General features: G+C 41.6%; 1 protein-coding gene across 1 annotated transcript; it reads right to left on the reverse strand.

The window, feature by feature from the left end:
* Positions 1–1,193: 1,193 nt before the first annotated feature.
* Positions 1,194–22,477, reverse strand: LOC105926131 (proline-rich transmembrane protein 3). The gene is made up of 4 exons (XM_012862347.3): positions 22,199–22,477; positions 9,024–9,814; positions 8,093–8,371; positions 1,194–4,324 (listed from the first exon to the last, which is right to left on the reverse strand). Exons 2-4 carry the CDS (start codon positions 9,793–9,795, stop codon positions 2,346–2,348), a joined length of 3,030 nt encoding a protein of 1,009 aa, XP_012717801.2. The 5' UTR covers positions 9,796–9,814; positions 22,199–22,477; the 3' UTR covers positions 1,194–2,345.

A 22,477-nucleotide genomic window follows, 5' to 3' on the forward strand; every position in this document is an offset into this window, starting at 1 on the left:
AAATGCACTCATAGGCATTGATTAATAATGCTTATTGATCCCGCAAACATTGTTCTGCAGCAGCCTAAGATAATAGAAATGCATCAAACTCACAGGGGAAGTCCAAATAACAACATACATCTTAAGTAGCATGTCAGCCTTCCCTGGTTGTTGTTGTTGACCGCCTGCATCTTTAGGTAACCGGCTTTAACGTACGAGACAAAACAAGCGAATACAACAGCAAGATAAGAGCTTAGACGTAGTGTAATCTGCTGCTGAGTCACCATGATACAAATGCTAAGACCCTAGAGAAAGAACAGCACAGGACCCAGTCAGGATTATGTATGGCACATCTTTACGTAACAAAAGCAAACAGAAGACTCTATAAAAACTATACAACCAATGATATGCAAAAAAAAAAATTCTTTCATGAAAACAAATGGGACCGTTAACACTCACATTACAAGGAGTTGAACATATAAACCTATTTTGATAATGTTATACATTAAAGAAGGATGATATTCATCATCATCATCATCATCACCGCACATCTTGAACACATCACAAACACCAAGCTGCTAAAACGGGTTCGAATGTATGTCTGGTCCCAGAAGCCTTAAAGTTAAAAGCAGAATTTTGTGGATGTAGGTGCGTTTCCACTTTGCAACCCGGGAACCTATTTTGTCTGAGCCTCCTGTTCAACCCTGGTTGTTTTCTTTTTTTGTGTGTGTGTGTTTCCACTCTGGGGAATAAAACCCTGTTGCTTGTGTTGATGCCGACAGACTCACTCTGCTTTGGAAATGAAACAAAACCGGTTGACATCTTCTTCATTCACTAAATGTTTGGGAGAGAATCTAAGGTGGCAAAAAAATAAAAAAAAAAGCTGGGATTTTCAGCCATAAGAATATTTCTGCTGATTTTCTCACAGTCCCTATAATTCATAACTTATGAGAATTGCTCTAAAAAAAGTGTCGATGTAACAGACGTTAAACAACCCTTGCCTGGTTAGACTTTACTCAAATTTGGATCAGAGCAGAAGAAAGAAGACAACGGTGTTCTGGGAAGTGGGATTTTCCCAGGCCGCAGACGGAATAACAATAAGCGCGCCCCCTAGCGTTGAAATTCCAACAGGGAACGCTGGATGACAAATGGCAAACATCGAGTTCAGTATCCAAAAAGGCTGAGCGCACCCAGAATGTAATTCTGGGTGCAAGTTACTGGGAAGCACTTCTGACTGCATCTCATTTAACCAGTGGTACAATAAACCAGTACTTTAAAATATCTCCTTGTGGATATTTATTTATGTGTTTGAATGCATAAAATAGAGAGAAATATATTGTTATCGGCTTGCTTTGCTAGTGGTAGTTTGCACCAAAACAAATACCAAATTCTCTTGTTTTTCCACTTGCAACCGCAATGATCCAAACTCAGTTGTGCTATTTCCTGCTCCGAACTCCAGCCTTAGAGTAAACCGGAAGACAGTATATGACCCGCTGTTCTACTGTCATAACTTGGAAAGATTTCACAGTTGCCACACTAAAAAGCAGAATTAAAGATTGCTTCACAATCAAAAGTTATTTGATTTTTAATACTTAAACCGTCCAAGGAGCAAGAACAACAAATGCTGCAGCAGCAAGCAGCAGATACACCGTGCCTCATTTCTACCAAACTTAAAATCGGCTCATAACGCACAAATAACAAGAGATTTAAGTGTCTCTATTTGTGCCTCAAAACAGAAACACTGTAAAATATTTAAACATCAGGTTTAAGTCCCAAAAAAATGTGGTGAGAGGCTCATTTGCTTTGACTTCAGAGACGGACGAAAGCACAAGTCAGTGCTTGGTTTAAGTCATTTAATAATTATTTCCACTAAGGTTAGGATGATGCTAGGAATGCATTTAAATATAAGCACTGGTGAAATTCACCATGAGTTTGTTTTTTTGTGTTTTGTTCTTTTTCCCCCCACCAGAAGAAGATTTCTACGTTGGTACCCTACTGATAATGCCCTGGTTCTTGCAATGGAAATGACGAGAGTAAAAAAAAAAAAGAGCCCGGAACCTACCCCGGTTCCTAGAAAAAGGTTCTTGTAGTGGAAACGCAGTGTGTGATAAAATGATGTTTAAGAGAAAAAGATGGAAACAGCTGTGTATGGGGTGGTGTGTATAAATGTGCTATATCTCCCAGTTATGCTAAAAGCCATTAGATAACTTTACATGGGAAATCCTCAAAATAGAAGACTGCAGGATGATAAGTTTAAGACTAATCACCTGAAGTTTCTCTTACGCTGGTTCCTCTTTCCGAACAGTATTGATTATAGTATTGAATATCTGAATTGCAGTCACCGGTCTTAATGTCCATTGTGTGGTTCAAAGGTCTATAATTTCACTGCTGACGCTGGCAGAGTCGTCATGCCGGCTCACTTCCAAGTAACTGCGTGAACCCCCGGGTCTCCCGGCTCTCCCTCGCACCCTTTCAGAGTCCGGGGTGATAAACGGCCGCGTGTCGTCCACTCCGTCCTCACCCAGATGTCCCGTAGATGTTCTGGAGGGACGAAGTGACACCGGGCAAGACACCGACGAGGGAACGCTGGCCATGCCGTTCCCTGCCCACCTGTGGCCCTGGTGGGACGGCGTGGGGGGAGCAGTCACCTGCCTGCTGGGTACACTGCTGAGAACGCTACCCCCCAGAGGCATGGAGGACTCTGTTGGGGCTTCGCTGCTCTCAGAAAGCATCTGAGGATCACTGTTCCTGCGAAGCCACTGGTCCTGGCTGATCCCAGAGCCTGGAGAAGGAGTCTGAATTACAGGATGAAACAGACTCCCTCCTGTGAGCAAATGTTCTCTGTGCAGAGCCTCGTCGATGCTGCGAGTCAGGTCAATGGGGGAGGGTGGCCGCAGGTCAAATTCGTAAAAAGACAGAGACGCATCTCTGTCCTGGTCCAAGCTGCCGCTCACTGAGCGCTGTGGAGGCGGACCCAAAATCTGCAGTCTGAGCAGGGAGCCGGTGGAATCCTCAGATATGCCTCGCTCCGCCGAGTGGCCCCTGTGGTTGCGTCCGTGGTTGCTGTCTTTGATCGAGCGCGGCTGGACCATGTTCTGCTCAAGGTCCTGGTTCCTTATAAGACTCTTGCTGATATCAGCGCCAGGTCGCTCTTGTCCAGCCCAGTTGTTTGGCATCTCTCCCGCTCCTCCTGCTCCTCCTCCTCCTCCTACACCATTACTGTCAGACTTTCTGCAGGGCTTACCCCTCAGACTTTGGACTATCTTAGACCAGCAATTGTGTCTTTGAGGGGAACCCACAGACTGACCAGGGGACGGGAGGTCACCTGCGCTGCCATCTTGCCCTCCTTCCTCCCTTGCCCGGCACAAGGCGGGCCTCCAGAACACCCAGGATGCCAGAAGTAGCAGGAAAAACCCCCAGGTCAGTTCCAGCAGCCGAGCCCAGAAATGCACCAGCCACCATCCCCAGCTGAAGTGTGTCCAGTCTTCTAACAGCCCGTACAGCCACAAGGTAGCATAGACATGCAAGCCACAGCACAATGCTCCCAGAACTGCGCAGACTGCCAGCACTCTTCCCAGAATCACGGCGGTTCTTTGGCTCCCGGTCCAAGTCTTACTCCTCGCCTCAACAGGACCACTGTGATGGGGAAGAGTAGGGCAGCGTATACGTGGAAATACGTAGCAAAGATAGCCCAAACAGAGGCCCAAGCCCCAGCATAAGGACAGGACCTGTATGGTGACGGGTACTAAGGGAGACAGAGCTGGAGAAAACAGATCGGCAGCTAACTGCAGCGTACACTGTAACACGGTGAGCACAGCCACCAGAGGGGGGTGCTCGAAGGCTGGAGGTAGCAAACGGACTCCTGCCACCTTGAGTGCAAGAAGGACCAGGGACGCCTGGGCCCACACCAGCAGGTGAAGAGGCAGGTTGTAGAGGGCCTTGACTGCTGGCCGAGGGATGATATCCCGTGTGCCATACGGGTCGATGAAAAACAGAGCTGCCCTAAGGCCCCCAGCCAGAAACAACAGGGCGTTGGCAAGTCCAAGAGCCCCGCAATGAGGACAGTTCGCTCCAGGGGACAGAATCAGGCCGAGGGCGGCTCCGGCAAACAGGAGCAGGAAGAGGCTCGCTGTCCCGTAGACGTGCAGCTCCCAGGCAAAAGGCAGCGTGCGGCTCAAATCATCCCAGTGAAGATATGTGCCATTCGTAGAGGGACTGGCACCGGGAGATGGGTCCGGATTAAAAGTGGAGTGCGGAGCCAGCTTGGGATGTCCCAGAGGATACCTGGAGCGGAGACTGGGTCGGATCACAGGGATGACGCTGGTTGTGAGAAGTGAAGAGGCCTCTGAAAGGGAGAACAGGATTTTGGTTAGTATTTCTTTTCAATATCATAAAAGAGATGTTCAACTATCTGAAAGTAGAAGAATACAATGAAAGCACATGAGGTACCACTGAGAGCCACTAGAGGGGTGCAGCTCACCATCATAGAATATATCTGCTAGACCCTTTTAATGAGTAGAGGCTGCTAAAACTCACTGTTGATGGTCTACAATGCCGTTGAGAAGCGTTGACTAAATTGTTTAAATAAAATGATAACATTTTGTAAAAGCAGGCAAAACATTTCTTTGGTGATTTTCTTTTTTTTTTAGAAACTTTTTGGCCCTCAAGTACTTTTGACTTGACAATTTCGACCTACGTGCCAAAAAGTTTGGACACCCCTGGGTTAGACCTTTTCACAAGTTGGCCCATTACAACCACAACCTTCAGTGTATTTGATTGAAATTTTATATAAGCTCAACACAAAGGGGGGGGGGGGGGCATAACTGCAGAATCAGGAAAATAAAACTTAAGTTTTCAAAATTATTTTACAAATAAAACTCTGAAAAGAGTGACATGTATAGGTATCCAGCCCCAAAAACCAAAATGAAGCTTTTTGGCTTAAGTTAAAAACCTTTTTTTGGGGTTTGGGTTGTGGGTGAATGGTTGGAAAATAACAATAAACCTGAACAAACATGGTGAAAGAAGGTGGTGGCAGCATCATAACTGTGCAGATGTTTTTCCTCTGCGGGGGTAGGGGATCTAAATAGTGTTAATGAGGAGATAGATGCTCTAACTGCAGGGCAATCCTAGAGAAAACCCTGTTTAAGGCTCCAGAGGCCTTGAAGCAAAGGTTGACCTTCCAGCTGGATTGTGAATGACCAAATGACCTGTAGCCATAAATAGAGCAACAACTGGTTTTACTAAGTAAAGATTTGGGGGAGATAGTGTCTTTATATCAGATAGCTATAATTGGCCTATTAAGAAAATTACAAACCCAAACCCCAAAATGGCTCCATCTGAGCAAATAAACCACAAAAGTATGAATTTGAGCAGCTGAACTCTCATAACTGAAATACAAATCGCCAAACTAACTGGTGCACTAAATTAGTTTTTCTCATTTATTTGTAGATTCTTACTATATTAGCAAACACATTTGAAATTCAGAGTAACCATGTGGCTTAATTGGGATTATATAATTACCAAAACATCTTTATTATGCAACAGCATGGTGTCACAATGCATCTGAATCAGGCCAGCTCTACACACATTCAGAGAGTACCAGACTGCCACATGGGACAAATTTGCATCTCTCTCTGTTTATAATTCGCTCATTATGACTCACGCTCCTGTTTGCACAGAGCTCACCACCTCGTCCAACTGGAACAACCTGGAAACACCCAGTTGTATCATGATCATATTCAGTGGTAAGATTTAGTTGAGTCTTAGTTTTAGGGAAGAACATAAACCAGAAAACAGAGTGACTATGTAAAGAAAGGGTAGCTTATAAATATATGTCTTGATGGATTTATGGCAAATCATGTTCACCCATTTTTAAAGCTAGGTGAGGGGGAAAGATCAGTGATAAAACTCTCATACCTTTAGTCACTTGAGGCACTCTTTGCCCGGCAGAAGACCTCCATAAAACTGACAGAGTGATAAATAGCTCACTCCCACACACGTTTCACTCCACGCCCCCAACCCCTCCCCTTTCATTGACGCATTCCCGGGCCTCACAAAGTAAGAGAGCTCTCCATACACCTCTCAGACACGCTTCTTTATTTACATAAAGGTGTGTTTTACTTCCTCCCCTTAGATATTCCCCTCACCCCCCCCCCCCCCCCCCCCCAAACAGGAACGAGATCCAGACACATTCCAGATGTGCCGGTCCCATTCCACAGCTGGGCACACTTAAGCTTACCCCAGCCCTTCTGTTTTCCCTTCAAAACTGGCACTTCTCCACATGTCAGGAAAGGAATAAAGTAAAAGCATTACCCTGTTGAAAAATGTGTTACAAATGCGGATGCTCACCCGTTGTACAAATACAACGATATCACGCCACAGCCAGGTACTGGCAATTTTTCTGATTAATATCTTGTGCACCTTTTTCTATAGGAAAATGCTTTTTCACAAGGCAGGCAACAGAGCCCCTCTCCTGCGCTCTGTTGCATACTGCCAGTCAGCTGGCTGAAAGAGGGCTACTAAGCTTTTCCTTTGCTTGCAAAAAAAATTAAAAAATTAAAAATTAGCAATAATGGTAAACATTTGAAGTCAGAAAAAACATGGATACTACTGATTTGGACACTAAATGGGTGCCACTCATCACTCTAATTAAAGTGCTGCTCCCTAGAAGTTACAGCTGGCAAGCTTGTCTGTTAAACAGCTGACTCCAGACTTAACCAGATAGCTCGGCTAATTAGCTAGTAAATAGCAGCTTGTTATACTTGTTAGAGCAGAAAGGCGAGAAAAACAACAACATATTTGATTTTGCATCATACATATTTGAAAAGTACAACTATATTTAGTGGATTTTTACCTTTTATTTTCTCCTAAGTCTTTGTATCACAATCTGGATACAAGTTAAGAAATGTTATCCATAACATTATTATAACTTATTAATGAGGGCAATAGTGGCACCAAGAACAGTCACTGCTCTTTTTTTATTTCAAGTTAATACATAATGTAATACATGTTTGTATTAAACTCACTGATTTACAAATCAGCCAGCATGAGGTCTTGAGCTCTTCAGAAAACAAAATTAAGCACTGCAAGAGCAGATTTATCACTTAAATCTAAAACAACTGATTTAAAAACAGTTCTTATATTAAAGTTAAAGCAATTAATTGATGTCAACAATTAGTTGATGCATCAACAATTAGTTGATGCTTTTTGTGATGTTATAATAACCATTTTTAATTGATGTTCGTATATTCAACTAATGGCCGTGATCAGTAAGCTCTCTCACTGGTACTGGGGGGGAGGGGGGCGTTCGGAAGCTGAATCGTTTAGGAACCACTGCCCATCCTACTGATGCGTTGAAGTAAACAGCTGGAGCCATGCTCTTCATCAAAGTCACAGTGTTGCATTGTTTATCGCACATGTATTGTGGTTACCGCGTAACATAAGCGCACCTTGAATATTGCCTATTTATTTCATGCTTGTCAGACAAACCCAGAGCTTCTGGCTGACCCGTGTGTTGTGCTTTTCACACTAAGCACTGCTGCTCTTACTTCCTAATATGGCTTTAGAGGGAAGACACGGACCCTGACTAAACTGAACTTTAAAAAAAAACTGGTGTGTTAACAGTAAGACTTTCCTTTAAATGTGCTATGACCATCTTCTGTGCTCCATCTGTAATACGTTCTTTTCTCCATTTATTTTTCCTTGTCTGGGCTCCCCTCATCTTTTTCTCCCTGCATCTGGCTTTCATCCCCCGTTCTCTGTTCTGCGCAAACACCTTTCTTCCACCACTACTTCTCTCTTTTCTGGTCTCTTCTGCTCAGACCCTACTTGATTCCCTCTTGCCCTTTTTCCTTTGCTTGCCTGCAGTCCTACTCACCCACTTCCTCTCACCTCCTGCTCATACTTTCGTCTTTGTTGACCCTAACAACTAGAACCACCCCCCCCCCCCTTCCCATGGAAAAGCTTTTCTCCTTTGTCCCTCCTTTGAAGCACTTTCCCAGTAAAAAAAAAATATCCCAGCTGTATAAATAATTCTTTTTTGAATGATCAGAGGACAAAGGAAACTCTGAAAGTGGTTACTAAAACTGCAGAACACAGGATCCTTGTTGCCTACCTTTCTTTGGCGACTGCACGGTAGTGCTGGACGTATTTCTTCCTGTTTCTGCTGTTTTGATGCTCTGGGTTGTAGCTGTCTGCGGCGTAGTAGCTGGAAGACCAGCTGTAGATGTGTGGGTTTCTTGTTCTGTTGAACTGTTTGGATTCGGACCAGCCTGGCTTCTGTTGGTGACAGGTTGTCCTGCAGTCTGTGGGTGTTTATCAGCAGCAGACGTGGGTTTGGGAGATGTCACAGCAGTAGAGCCCTGCTTTGGCTGAAGTCTGTCAGGGTGATCTGCTGCAAGTTTATGTAGAAATGGAGGAGAAACACATTTTGGTAACGTTTGATTCCAACTCTAAAATGCAATTGAACAGTCATATGCATACACTGATAAGGCATAAAATTATGACCACTGAGAGGTGACGTAAAAAAAAAAACATGATGCCTATGTGACTGTAGGTCTTGTGGTATGTTCCAGGTCTGCAGTGGCCATGTTCATGGTTGGCCAATTTTCCCTCATGGTAAGTTTAGGCTGGGCTGCAAGATTCGGTCCAACAAACAAATTGCTGAGATGCAAATCCTGGATCTGACAGAAAAGTATCAGAATACGCGATGCCTTCTTTTTATGTCGTATTCTATAGCTGCAAACAGTCAGTTTGGAAATGATCTTTCCTGATGGCTCAAATATCTTTGAGTGGTAAAAAATGTGAATAATGAATTGTTTGATGAGCACAATTTAAAGTTTTTCGTCTTGATATGGACTCCAAATTCTCCAAATTTGAAAAATAAATAAATGTTTACTAACATCTAACCACCAGGTACCACAACCCACCTTCAGAGGTCTAGTGGAGTCCATGCCTCAACAGGTCAGGGCTGCTTTGGCAGCAAATGGGGGCACCATCACTAGGCAGGTGGTCATAAAGATATGCCTCATCACTGAATATCTTACCTGCTAATTCTGCAGTCTTAGGAGTTGGTTGTGGTGTTGTAGAGATTACACTGGTTGTTGTCAACCCAAACAGGTGAGTGTGGTTATTCTGATCATCCAGGGATGGGGTTACTTCATCCGTAACTTTGGAGACCATGGTCTGCGCTTGTGGTCGATACTGAGCCATTTCCTCAGCAACTGTTGATTTCTGCGTCTCCGATGTCTCCATTGGAGCTCGTCCAGATCCAAGCCCTTGTGAATCACCATCCCCTGTGCCTTTGATCGGTCTTTCATCTGCACGCTCTGCATGGGACGGCAAAGTGGGCAAAGGTGGAGTTGGGCCTTTTGTAGCAGCTTCTCCGCTTTTTAAAGCCCTCCTGGATGCTAAACTAGCTGTGTCAGTCCTGGGCCTTGAGGCAGATGGCTGGGTTGAAATTTGCCCCCTGCTAAGATTCTGTGGAGATAGCGTTAAAATTAAAGATGGGTTGAACTGCGGCGTCGGATTGATCATCCTTTGTCCTTGTTCCACCGCATTCAAATCTGCAAGCCTCTCCTGGGTCGTTACTCTGATGGGAACGTCACTGCGCCCTCTGGGAGGCAAAGAAGGCCAGATTCGAACCGTCTGCTTGGTAGGCGAAGGCAGGTTCAGGGTCGTGAAGGAAGAGGATGAACCGATGACGGTCTGTGCACCAGAACAATGGGGGTAGAAGATGACCAAAGCTTGGAGCAGGAGCAACTTGGTAGCCATATTGAGCAAGGAAGTGAAGCAGTCGTTCTGGGAATTGTGGCCCATTTGTCACATCATTCTTCCTCTGTTGGGGAAAAAGGAAGAAAATATATAATTACTGAGCCAAAATTATCCATCAATCAAGCTAACAAAGATAGAACATTTGTATTTCCTTTGTATAGTATAACTCTAACCATAGGGACATACAGAAGAATAATCAGCTGCTGAGTAGAATTGGATGATTTTCAGATGGGTGAAGAGTGATTGATGATAAACATCAGATCTTTTTCTTTTGCAAGTGAGAGTATAATTCTCTGTGGATAACAGGAAGGCTAAGGGAGTGCAGCAATGTTGCTCTGTGTTATCTTTTTGAGGTTTTGCGTTTTGTCTTGGCACATGCTGGATGTGGATATGTTGGTAGGTAGCCTTTTGGAGTTATGGTAAGAATCTCCATTCTCTCTAGGGCATAGACACAGAGACTGCTGTTTTTGTGACCCAAACCATGCTAGTATTTTAAATATAATGCTAAAGAAAGTTAAAAATCTCACATTCATTATTTTGTCTGTGCTTTAAAATAGGGAAACTCTGTATTATGACGCTGCCTCTGCTGCTACTATAGTTATTTTAAGCCACAAACCTCTAATTTGTGCATCTCTATTGCGTGGTATTACCAAATTTATTTGCTAAATGCCTGGATATTGAGAGAATGTTTCACATATATTTTTTTGCTTTTTATTTTATTCAGTCTCAGACCTTTACATATATTCCCTCCATATTTGAAAGGGTTACCTTTTTAACTGTGTGACTTGGGAAAGGGTTTTGGCTAACTGTCCACAAGCTTCTCTGAATAGTTTACTGGAATCTTGGCCCATTCCTCCAGTCAGAAGGAACCTGGAGCGCTCCTCGCTCACACATCGCTTTTCAGCTCTGCCCATAAATTGTACTTGGGATGGTGTTCTCAGGTTTGCAAGTTTCCCCTTTTACCTTAAAAAGTAACAATTGCCATTTTGGCCGAACACTTGAACGTTAGTTTCATCAGACTACAGGAGATCTTTGTTTATGAGAGCCTTTGCAAACTGTAATCAGTCTTTTTATGTTGCTTTTGGATTCAGAGAGTTCAAATTCTCTTGCTCATCACGCTGACATTTAGCAAATAGAAATATTTTTGTTAATCCTTACTGATCTAAAACAGGAAAAGATCAGACTGGTCAGGTTATGTTTCTTTTTTATACAGTCTATGTTAATATCTGGTTTCAATCGTAATTATTCACATTGACAGACCAAATCAAAATGAAGGGAGACACAGATGGTTTCATTCAGTAAGAGATGGGTACAATAACATTTTTCCTCCTATCTGTGCCTTAAAAGGTTATATGGAAGAATATCAAGATTTTTCCACCACATGTCAGCTGTGTGGTTGCGTCTAAGTAGGAGGGCTTCTTTGTGAGCTTATTTGAGTCATGATGCTAGAAGCTTTGAGACAGATTGCGCCATATTTCAGAGACCCAGGTGACATGGAGAAAAAAAAAACCAGGCCCTTGAGGATTGTGCAGTCTTACAAGTGATCTAACCAAACAGCTGCCTATAAAATCCCTCAACAACACCCATCTTTTGTTCCCCAACTTGAATAAATCTCTCGTTTTAACATCGGTTTCTACGTATGGCTCACAGTGGAAGATAACCTCTGGGAACAGCGTCAACACAAACTGAAACTTGAGCTGAAACAGAAGAAGGGGGATCTCCGATAATAGAAATCAGTGCCTATGGGAGATTTCATTCTGCTGCGAATGAGTCACCACTGCCTCCATTCACATCCCTGATGATTAGACCTCAGAGACATTACTGCAGTTGCACACCAGGGTTTGCGCGTGCATTCTGGGCTCCTAAATATGCTTAAGGTGCGAGTAGTCTTTGTGAGTAAACGCAAGATGGGTTTGGGAATGTGCCAGTGAGCAAGCAGCTTTATATATACAAATAAATCCAATTTGAAATTCTCAACAGGAGCTCAAAAAAATCTAAATCTCATGTTTAGTGAGTCTTTTTAGTGGTGCACATGCTTAATAGACAACAATAACAAGAAAGAAACATCAGTGTGTACAGGAACACAAGTGCTGGCATAGCTCACTCTCCACCTACTCACAGTAGCCTCAGTGTTTATTTTCTGTTTCAGCTACCTCCTCCTCTATCTCTCTAGATTAAAACAATTATCTCACTCCTTTTTCAGTTTTCTTCATCTACCCCGTTTTACAGCTATGCAGCTGTGTAAGGTAAATAAAAGCCCAAACGACAGAGACAGAAGGGAAAAAAAAGAGGATCCAATGCAAGAATTTGGAGATCCGGTGGTGATTTTTAGAAGAATGGGAACAAAGGGCAGAAAATGTAGATGGAGAAGGTCAAAGAGGCTTGATGTGATGAGGCTGACAGCAGCGGGGACGACGAGGCAAGCGGATGAAAAGTGAGGGCATCGGTGATAAAATTAAGACGGAGAGAAGTATGGAAGGCTGCAAATATAGAACAGAGGATGTGGGCGTGGCAGAAGCTGTTAATACCAACAGACAGAAACAAAGGAGGATATTTTATATAAATTAGGCAGTCACGTGGACACTATGCTGCAGGGTTTGATCAAGTGTGGCTACTGGTCCAGGAAGTTATGCAAAAAGAGAGAAACTGCTTCACAGCTCCTCGTTTAGGTGAGCGAGCTCCGGGAGTCAAAGATAAATAACCTTCCTACTTGGTAATGGGGTTTAGTATAATACCTTCATCTAGATTCAAAGGATTTGAGTGCCAGCATATGTGCAGAAATATTTGAATACACAAAGTCCAAAATAGAGATTATAGCGTTTTACCAAGTAGGATTTAGTAAAAAGGTAGGCGAATGCTATTTTTGAAATGCTGTCACAATTAATCTCTTTAGATCATCGAGAAGGCAAAAACACAGCAGCGGAGAGCTCACCAAAATGTTCTGGTCCGCTGGAGCAATATGTACAATTAGAGTGGATTTAGTTTGAGGAGCAGCTCATCCGAACTGCTTGAATATGGGAAAGAAATTGTTTCGGACAAACGCTACCAATCGGCCTTCCTGACGTCTGCCCGAGGAAGACTGTTGAGCAAACATCATTCATTCTCTCGACCCCGACACATCTGTGCATACTGCAGCCAGAATCCCTTGAACAGCGACAAAAATACACACACATACACACACACGGGCGCGCAAATAGAAATTACGCTCCTCTGAGACCGTTCACTGGGGGGGACGGCAGATGGGTGCACGGCCTGAGTATTTTTATCTTTGTAAAGCCCGGAGGAGCCCGGAGACACCTCACTCTGCGTTCGAGAAGCAGTGCGTTGAGCGTGTTTGTCTGCACGTCACTCTCTCTAGCACAATGGGCGCCTTGTTTGATGCAGGAAATGCCCGTGGCTAATATCCAGCTGTACAGTAGCGGGCAGCAATCTGAGGATTACTATAAACCCCTTGCCCACGGTTCGGACCTGCCTGTTACACAACCACATGAGTAAGTGCTGCAGCAGCTGCTGCTAATCAGCTAATCGGTGCAGCAGTGATGTCATGTCTACACACTCATGTAATACTATGACAAGTGAATGCACAAACTTTCCACAAGAAACCGGGGAGGTGTGTGGGTGGGGCACACACAGTTAAGTTTCAGCGAAAAAACTCATATTTGCAAACATTTATTCTCTCTTAAGCAGATTCCAGACAGCCTGGTAGTGCAAAGTTTCCATTGATTTGAGTTATTCTTTTAGTCTGTGCAGAGACTTGGATCCGTCTTCTTAACTAAGATTTATCCCAAACGCTTGCCATCAACAGTTTGGTTTAGCTTTTTGCTGTGGTTGTGGGGAACTCCAAGCACAGAGCACATAAAGTACCGCTCTGAAGCACAGAAAGGGTAGTCATGGCTAGAATCTTGTTTGCGTAGTAATTGATCGGATGGTCCCTGATTAAAATCACAATTTTGCCAATTGCGGACAGCAATTTGGCAATTGCCTTGCACAGCTGCCGGTGCTTAGACCTCTACAACTTTCTGTCTTCTTCTATGCAAGGTTCAGGCTTGTTTTCATTTGTCAAAGACGAGTACTGTTTTGGTTCGGTTACTGAAATTGGGTACATTGCAATTGCAACGAAAACAGCCATGCAGAGGTCAAGCTCTTTAACTGAAAACAAGACAAACTGAAATGTCATTTATTGTTGTTCTAAACAGTGACTAAAACAAATAGAGAATTGTGGATTTATAAAAGCGCTGCAATTATCTGCAATTAGAAACATAAAAAAAAAAGGCAAGGCCATCAGTTTAATGGTCTGACAAATCAACAGAAATGCACCAATGAGGCTTTTCCTGGCTGATACAGATTTCTGGTATTCTTTCAAACAAGTAAATAAAGCCAATAAAGGTCGCAGGTTCCTTTTTAGAAGATTTCCTTTTTGAAACCAACAAAAAAAATTAAGGAATAATAAAAAATTCCCACATGTAAGGAAGCTTTTGTCTCTTACCTACTATGGCAAACTGTTTATTTTATGAATTTCTAAAATAAATAATAATATAATGGGAGATCTTCATAAGGATCATTTCAATGAATAGAAAAAGGGCATTTCTAATTTAGTATTTGACCTTTTCAATCATCAAACGGGGCAATATATAAAATATTGGCCAAGCGATTGATGCAGCTCTAAAAAACCAATGGCATCCAAACAACACTGCTTAGGCTGTTGTGATGCATGGTCATTTTTGTCAAGGTATACAGTGATTTCAAAACTGCTCAACTTTCTCTTCCACAACATTTCATTTTGGTCATTTGGCATTTAAAAAGATTAAAAAGGAAAGCATCAGAGTGGCTTATCTGTTACTGCACTGTAGGCCAGCTGGCTGAAAGTAGGCCCGTACGCTTCTCTCTCACTTACAAACAGACAAATACATCCATTTGGAAATATTCCCACTGTGAAAAAAAGCAAACAGTCATGGTGTTGCAACTAAAAGGAACTCCATCTGTCACTCTTATTTAGGTAATCATTGTTTTAAAACTATAGGTTATGAGATAAAAGGGGCCCTTCTGTTAAGCAGGAAGCTGCAGCCTGGCTACCTGAGCAGCCAGACTAACTAATTAACCAGCTAATATCAACTTGTTATATTTGTGTTATTCTGTAAAAAGCAGAAGAGTAAAGAAGAATATTCTGACCAAGAAGCACGTTTAGTGGAACCACTACTAAATGTAGCCGATGTTTATTATGATTTCATTTTAAGCACATGTTAGGGCTGGATGATAATTTATAACAATCTATGTCGATCGATAGACGTATATCAATGATAGGAAAAAAGGGTCAGTAAAAAGTTCAATAGAATAACAGTTTCCCTCCCGTTTGCATTCTAGCCATGTTGGTTAATATTACAGTCATTACATCCTCCCAACCAATCACAACGCAGAGCCAGGAACGCTCCGTCACTAAGCTCCGCCCCTTTAAAGAGTTCAGAGCGCACAAGTTATTTTTTCTTTTTTAAAAACTCGCAGTTTTGGTAAAAAAGTTGGTTGAATAAAGACTCAAGTTTGAATTCAGAGTTTGTGTGTTCTGCATTTAAAGATAGGTTGCTAAGCATCAGCATAAAATGGTCAGGGCTGCACTTAAAAAAAAAAAAAAAAAAAATATATATATATATATATATATATATATATATATATATATATATATATATATAATTATAATATATAATTATCGATATCAATCAATATGATTTCTATTTTATCGATATGCTTTTTTTTCTATATTGTCCAGTGCTAGCACATGTCAAAATAAAAATAACAATGAAGAAATGTTATAGCCATTATTATAACTCTTATGTAGAGATTCAGTACCTGAATCGGCTATCGGCTCCAATATTGACTAATTAACTAGATTGGATATCGGATGAATGACGCCAATCCAGCATTCCGATTCAGTCATTTCTTTTTTAATTATTATCATACACAGCAATACAATTACAGCGATCTAGTCACATTAATTCTATATTTGCAATGCCGGTTACGTCACCACACAGCAGCTAGTGACGAGCAAACACAGAGCCAGACTGAGTCAAGTCTGGTATTTGGAAATATTTCTAACTTGATACGGTAACAAGTCTGACTGCAACATGCAATATCTGCAAGGGGTGGTGATAAAGTTGGTAACTTCAACACCACAAAATTAAAAAAGTACCTGCAAAAACACCATACTAAAGAGCCTGCAGCCCTTTTTTAATACTGTTTATGTCAAGCCTGATGGCCTTTACTCACATGGCTAGGTATGCGGCTTATTTATTTAACATTAGTATCTGATCGGCATCGGGTATCAGCAGATGCATTCAGCCCAGGTATCCTATTGGATCGGAAAAAACTGGATTGGTGCATCTCTACTCTTATGGTGTGTTACTATATGGAAATAATTGTTGGTTGCATTTTTGTTTTTAAATTTCAGTCTTAAAACCTTGATACCACTGAACTGGTATTTGCACTCAAGACTATATTACCGAGAAAATCTCATACCATCCCATGCCTAGTTACTGAGTTAACATATATTTAATAAATGACTGTGGCTGGCATAAGGATTGCTGTTTACAGCTTAGTCCATGCCACTGTTATCTTACGGGCTTATAATAGTGTATTAATATTCGTACACCTGATGAGGACACCGGATACATTTTGCTGTAAAGACACATTAAAGACGATAAAACGAGTGACAGGCAACCGTCATGAACCATTTCCACTACATTTAAGTCTTCTCTTTTTCAGAATGTATACAAATTATGGAGAGGCCAAGAGTGTGTCAGCACTCCCGAGGCCATATGGTCACAGACTGAGAGTTAAACGCATGAGCTGATTCATTTACTCAGCGCAAAGACGGCTCTCACAAGCTTAACAAGGAGGAACATTTGAGACGTTGATGAACGTGGAAAAAAAATGTGGAAAGAGCTGTGAGACTCAGACCATAGAAAGAAGACTTTCTCCAGAAATGGGGAAGACAGACAGAAGTCAATGGGAATTGTAAAGACGCCCGTAATTATGCTAAGGAACACAAAGACAACAACATGTACGTTAAGTGTCACTGTGGTCCTCTGTGCCGTTTCGCCGCAAGGCATTACTGCTCACCCATCAGCCAGCTATGCAGATGTGTAGCTTGCTTGTACTGTGTCCAAGTTGTGGGGAGGTGGGTGTGTTAGGAGGCGAATGTATGTGAATATTCGGGCATGTGAGAAACAGGAAGAAAAGGGAAAGGAGGAGTATGTGTGGTTGTGCTGGAATGCGAGTCACAGGGGAGGTCGCTGCTTTTACCGTTACAAATTTCCACACCTTGAAATAACACACAATTGGCAAACAGCTTGCACAATATCATCTTACTACCAGTAAAGATTTACACAATTTTTTTTCTAGTTTCACTGATAGATTCTGAGACACTTAGTCACCTAACCTGGAAAACTGATTTTCCAGAAAGTTTTCCAGATGAAGTCAATGGGCATTTATAGACGTCTCAGACCAACCCGATCCATCTGCATCCAGACTAGAAAGGGTTATTAAGACCCCCTCTCTGTGCGTGTGCAAGGGAGGTTGGAGGGGGGGGTGGGGGGAGTCAAAACTCAAGCAATCGACCACACAAGAGATGAGCAGAAGTGCCTCCTGAAATAGCTACGGATGTTTTTGATCACCCCTGATGAGTTAAAGGTGAGGAACACCAAAATACCTCCAGTGTTTACAGTAGAAGTGAGCCCAAGATGTAACGCTGTGACTGCAAAGTAAACACGGCATGAGAGATGCGCCGATTGATCAGCCAGAGGTCCGAACCAGCCAATTCGTCCCTCGACCCTCTCTTATCGGTTAAAACTAAGAATTTCCACCATTTTCAATCAACCACATGCATGTATTTTGACACTTTTATGACTTTAATACAAATCACATGACAATTATAAGGACTTATGCGCTGACGCATAAATGGGGATAATCTTACAATCCTTTCCTTTTGTGTTTGAGTCACAACTTTTTCCCTCGATCTGGAGACCTGCATTACATTTCTCGGTTTCATGAGTTAAAGATGTTAGGAAATAATATATATGGAATCGGCAGGTCAGACCTCAAAGAAAACTTGGATTGGCCAAGGAAAAGCTCTGTCGACGCTTGGCTCATCACGAAGTAAAGTCAAACTGATAGTGAAACCGCATGATCGGTGAACCGTGGAAGGAAAGTTCAGCAGAAACTTTACAATGTTTTCAACCATCTTATGACGCTGATGTTTTAATTAGCTCTCGCGCATTGCCAGAAACAAACCCCCGAAAGATGGTAAGTCTGCTGACTTACGAGGCGGCTCTTACATCCCGCTTGGCCACAAAAAACACTTTCAGGAAAATAAATTACAGGCATCACAAAGTCATAAACTTTGCAAACTACAGAGAGTTAACCACAGCTCTGCTTGAGCCCAAGATTCTCCCATTGCTGCAGCTGGATGCAATAAAATTATGTTGAGGTTGCAAACAACTTGTCTGTAAATGAAGTGTTAGCCGGATAAAGAGCATTTATGCACACCCTTTAGAATATCACAGGCGTAAAATAACTTGAATAAAATTGTTTGGATGGTTTGTACATTGTTGATGAATGCTATTTATATATTATACAACCTTTTTCTTATGTTGTAAATTTGACCTTACAATGCATTCTCTTTGTTTTCTTATCTTTTTCAAATTATCGTTTTGGGAATCTGCATTCTTCCATTTGCCTTTCACTTCGCTTCTGATACATCAGAGTTTTCCCTCTGAGGGACAATAAATATATTTCTATTCTGTTCTTCCATTGTTTCCACTGTCTGTCTGGGATTTTCTGTTCTAGAGAGAACGTTATATCTGCTGCCACAAACTGTATTTTCTGTCCATAAAAATCTTTGAAACAGAAGACAGTGAAATTTATCATTTGTTGGAAGCTCAGTACTGAGCTATAGTCACAAGTCATCTTTTGACCTTTTACTCCCTTTTCAGTATATCTTGACTTCACTTCTCTGTTAAAATTCTGTCATAACAGCTGGAAAATCTTACTTAAGCTCTTCAGAAAAGTTTACTGTAGGGTGCAAGGTGTGTTGGTTTTCTTTAGAATTAAGGTACTCTGTGAGGGCCTTCCCATGCTTTCAGTAGCCTGTAAAAGCACTCTGCATGAGACCCACATTCTGCTTTACCTGTTTCAATTGTATTTAAGAGATCCGAATAACGAAATGTGAACATTTTTCTGTAAACAAGCAAAGCAGCCTATTGATAAAGTATAGTAATATAATGTAAATATATACATAGACACAACAGATTAGCCAAAATTATTCCACTTGTTCTAAATTAAACAGACCTTATAACTAGAGATGATATAGAGAAAGAAGCATATCGATTAAAATAGAAATCATATTGACCGATATTGAAACACATATTTTTAGTGAAGCCATGGCAATTTTATGCCGTTGCTTAATTACCTATTTACATAAAGAACACTGAATTCAAACACAACCCTTTATTCAACCAACTTTTGACCAAAACTGTAAGTCTTTAAAAAAAAAAGAAAAAAGAACATGCGCTCTATGAACTTTTTGCAGCACGATAAACAAGCTTTCCTGGGTCTGTGTTTGTGATTGGTTGGGAGGATGTAATGACTGTGGTATTAACCTACACGATAGGCTAAATGGAAAAGGAAGGAAAACTGTTCTATTGAACTTTTTACTAACAGATTTTTTTCTATTGAACCACACCTCTATCGAGCCATATATATATTTGTTATTAATTTATCGTCCGGCCCTACTTATAACTACCCAAATCATGTTGAATTGATAATGAAATGAATGTAGCGTTATATCAAAGGATAAAAGTCTCATGATTCAAACACAAGAATGTTTCACAATCTTTAATATTTTTCATATTGTAAAGAAAAACACATAAAATAAAGAAATGTATCCAAAACAATTGAAATGTATCTATAATGGTAATAGCAATGGTATATGATAAAATCCCATTCTATTATTATCTAATTACTTCCTGGCTCCTTGAGGTAATGCCGTAGCTCACCAACTCTCTGAATGTGCATTGCTTGGACCCCTATTTATACTATTTTTATCTGAACAGAGATGAGTAAACACTCATCCCCATTTCAAAGAGATGGACACACAGATTTTTCTTGTGTTTATTTTGGGTTCCGATTTGGAATAGAATAGAACAGATAATATCCTTTATGTTCCCTCAGTTGGGTAATTCAGTTGTAGCAGCAGCAATGGGAAAACAAATAGAAGCACACAGGAATTAATGCAAATACACTTGTTTAAATGGGAGATGTTTGTGCCCAATTTTACTGCATTTCAGTTTTATTTTTATATGTTCATAATTCAACATTGGAATTACTCTTTCAAGTTCCAAAATAGTTTGCTGAGCATGCTTGTGAATTTATTCCTTTTTTGTAATAATATCTTTTTCATCAATTTGGATGTAATGAGTTTTTATATATTTTTGGGCCTGTGTTGATATATTTGAGTAACAAATTATAAGAAGGGTAAGAAATTCTTATCAGATCACACAGCTAGTAGGGCTGTGCTTACAAAGAAAATGATGGCAAATAGTCACATTATAGTATTTTAGCTTTAGGTTCTTATCTGTCAGTCTTTCACCTTTTAGTATTATTTATTAGTCTGTAGATTATGTTACTTCCTTCTTGTTTCCCCTTCATTTATTTAGTTTATTATGAATTTAGTTTGTTACTCTTGTTTAGGTTAGATCCTTATTTTCCTGCTTCTGTCCTCACTTCACTCACCACTGGGTGGGTTTATTTTAGTTATTGGGTCTCTTTAATTAATGTAGTTTTTGTATTCTGTTTAGATTCTGTTTCCTCGCTATCTCTGTCTTATCATTGCTCTTCCTTTCCCTCTGCTCAGCCTTCAGGACTTCCACCTGTGCTTTCATTCATCACCTGATTAACGCCACCTGTTCCTAACGCCTTGGTTCTCCCCGGCTCCATCCAAATACCATTAATAATAGCTTCTTGCTCCTGTTCCTTCGCCTTTCACGGGGCCAACAGTAAGAACTCTATCGTGGGGAGGAAAGGAGCTTCGGACTGCTGTGCTGAATTCGAAAAGCCTTTAAGTGCTATATCATTACGTGACAGAAACACACATGGAAGACACGAGTCAAATCCGGCCCTACAGCCTACAACGTGCACGCTCTCTTCTCTCCAGACAATTTTGTAGATTTCTATGAGGGGGCTGTGCGGATACGTCATGTCACACAAAGGATTATGGGATACTTTAAGGCTTCTTAATGCCGGTAAGGGATGTTGCGGGGTTCTAAGCCAAAACTAGGGAGCATACAGGCTTTTTTGTCCTCCCACCTTCCTTATTGACTGCACTATTCGGACAGCACTTATGGCGACCACTGACGCAGTTCCACTTTGGCTAAAGAGTCCTTACTCTTTAAGGGTATTCGGATTGAGCCCCTCTCCTCCCAGTATTTAAGCAGTCTTGGTTTTTCTCCATGCTTCGTCTGCTTTCTTTGATTTCCCTCATGTGTTTCTGGAACTATGCTGTAAGTTTAATCTATTTTTATTTTATTTATTTTATTAATCGCTCACCAAACTCTGCTCTGCATTTGGAGTATTTTAAAACCAGAAAAAAATGACAATAACATTATTTAAAAAGGCTTAAACAAGCATATTATAAAATGGCTTAAAAAAACTTCACACCCGTTGAATAGACCCCAACATCTGATCAGCAGACCAAAAAATTTAACTATGCTAATATTGGCCCCGCCCACTGTCTGATTGATAAGGATGACAGATAAAATAAATCCAGGATGCATTGAGATGATTAAATTGTTAAAAATATATATTTAATGACTCATTTATAGTTACTTGACGATTTATTGTTTGTTAAATTGCGGCACTTGTGATCCTCCATAATCAGACCCTACTTAGTTTTATTAGCTTATAAATGCATAGCCGGTGTAATTAAAAATAAACACTAGCAACGGACAACCTAAAGTGAGTCCAACAAACTCTGTTGTTGGACACTTTTGGGGGCTTTAAATAAACTTTTGGGGCTAATACTGTAGTAGCATGGGGACGTTGCTGCTAATGAGAGTGGCGACGGTCCTAACATCGCTGGAGAGGGAGGGAGGAGAGGGCAGCGCTTTTGTGGCGGAAAAAAACCGGGCGAAATTTGTCCGAATCTGCCTTTCCCCCGGCGCCATAAAAAATGGAGATTCTGCAACTGCTAATCGGGAAGTAATAAGCACAGGAAAACAAAAAAATCCCTGAAGGGCGTATCAACCCCTGCATTGAGGGAAAACCCGGGGTAGCAGTGTGTGAACCTGAACCTGAACGGTGAGAGACGGCGCAGCGCAGGTAGGGCAGCGTCACTCCAGTATCAATGCGCAACGAATCCCCGCATAGCGGCTGCTACGCAACTGTCGGTGCCGTGAAGACGTACCTGCAGCTCGGTTCAGATCCTCCCCGATGGCGTCCTATGCGGCAGGCTGAGGGGGATTATTACGTATGCCGTGATAATGGCAGAGCAATGTGGTCCACGTTTTATCTGCTGGGTATAACCACCGGATCGTCCTCTATGTCCACAGGAGAGGCTGTCTTCTACTACTGCTGCCTCTTCCCAGTCCACGAGCTACTGAAGAGATATACGCCCCCTCCGTCCTCTTCATCTCTCTCCACATCGCTCCCTCCCTCTCACTTTTTTTTTCTTCCTCCCAGGCGG

Source organism: Fundulus heteroclitus, chromosome 1, assembly GCF_011125445.2.
Source record: "Fundulus heteroclitus isolate FHET01 chromosome 1, MU-UCD_Fhet_4.1, whole genome shotgun sequence".
Classification (NCBI taxonomy): Eukaryota; Metazoa; Chordata; class Actinopteri; order Cyprinodontiformes; family Fundulidae; genus Fundulus; species Fundulus heteroclitus.

Bases quoted from the DNA above. Each gene is read 5' to 3' on its own strand.
- LOC105926131 (XM_012862347.3), bottom strand. From the start codon at position 9,795: ATGGGCCACAATTCCCAGAACGACTGCTTCACTTCCTTGCTCAATATG. The intron at 8,372-9,023 runs GTAAGATATTCA...ATAAACTTGCAG, and splicing joins TAAGACTGCAGAATTAGCAG to CAGATCACCCTGACAGACTT. The intron at 4,325-8,092 runs GTAGGCAACAAG...TCTCCCTTTCAG, and splicing joins CGTGCAGTCGCCAAAGAAAG to AGGCCTCTTCACTTCTCACA.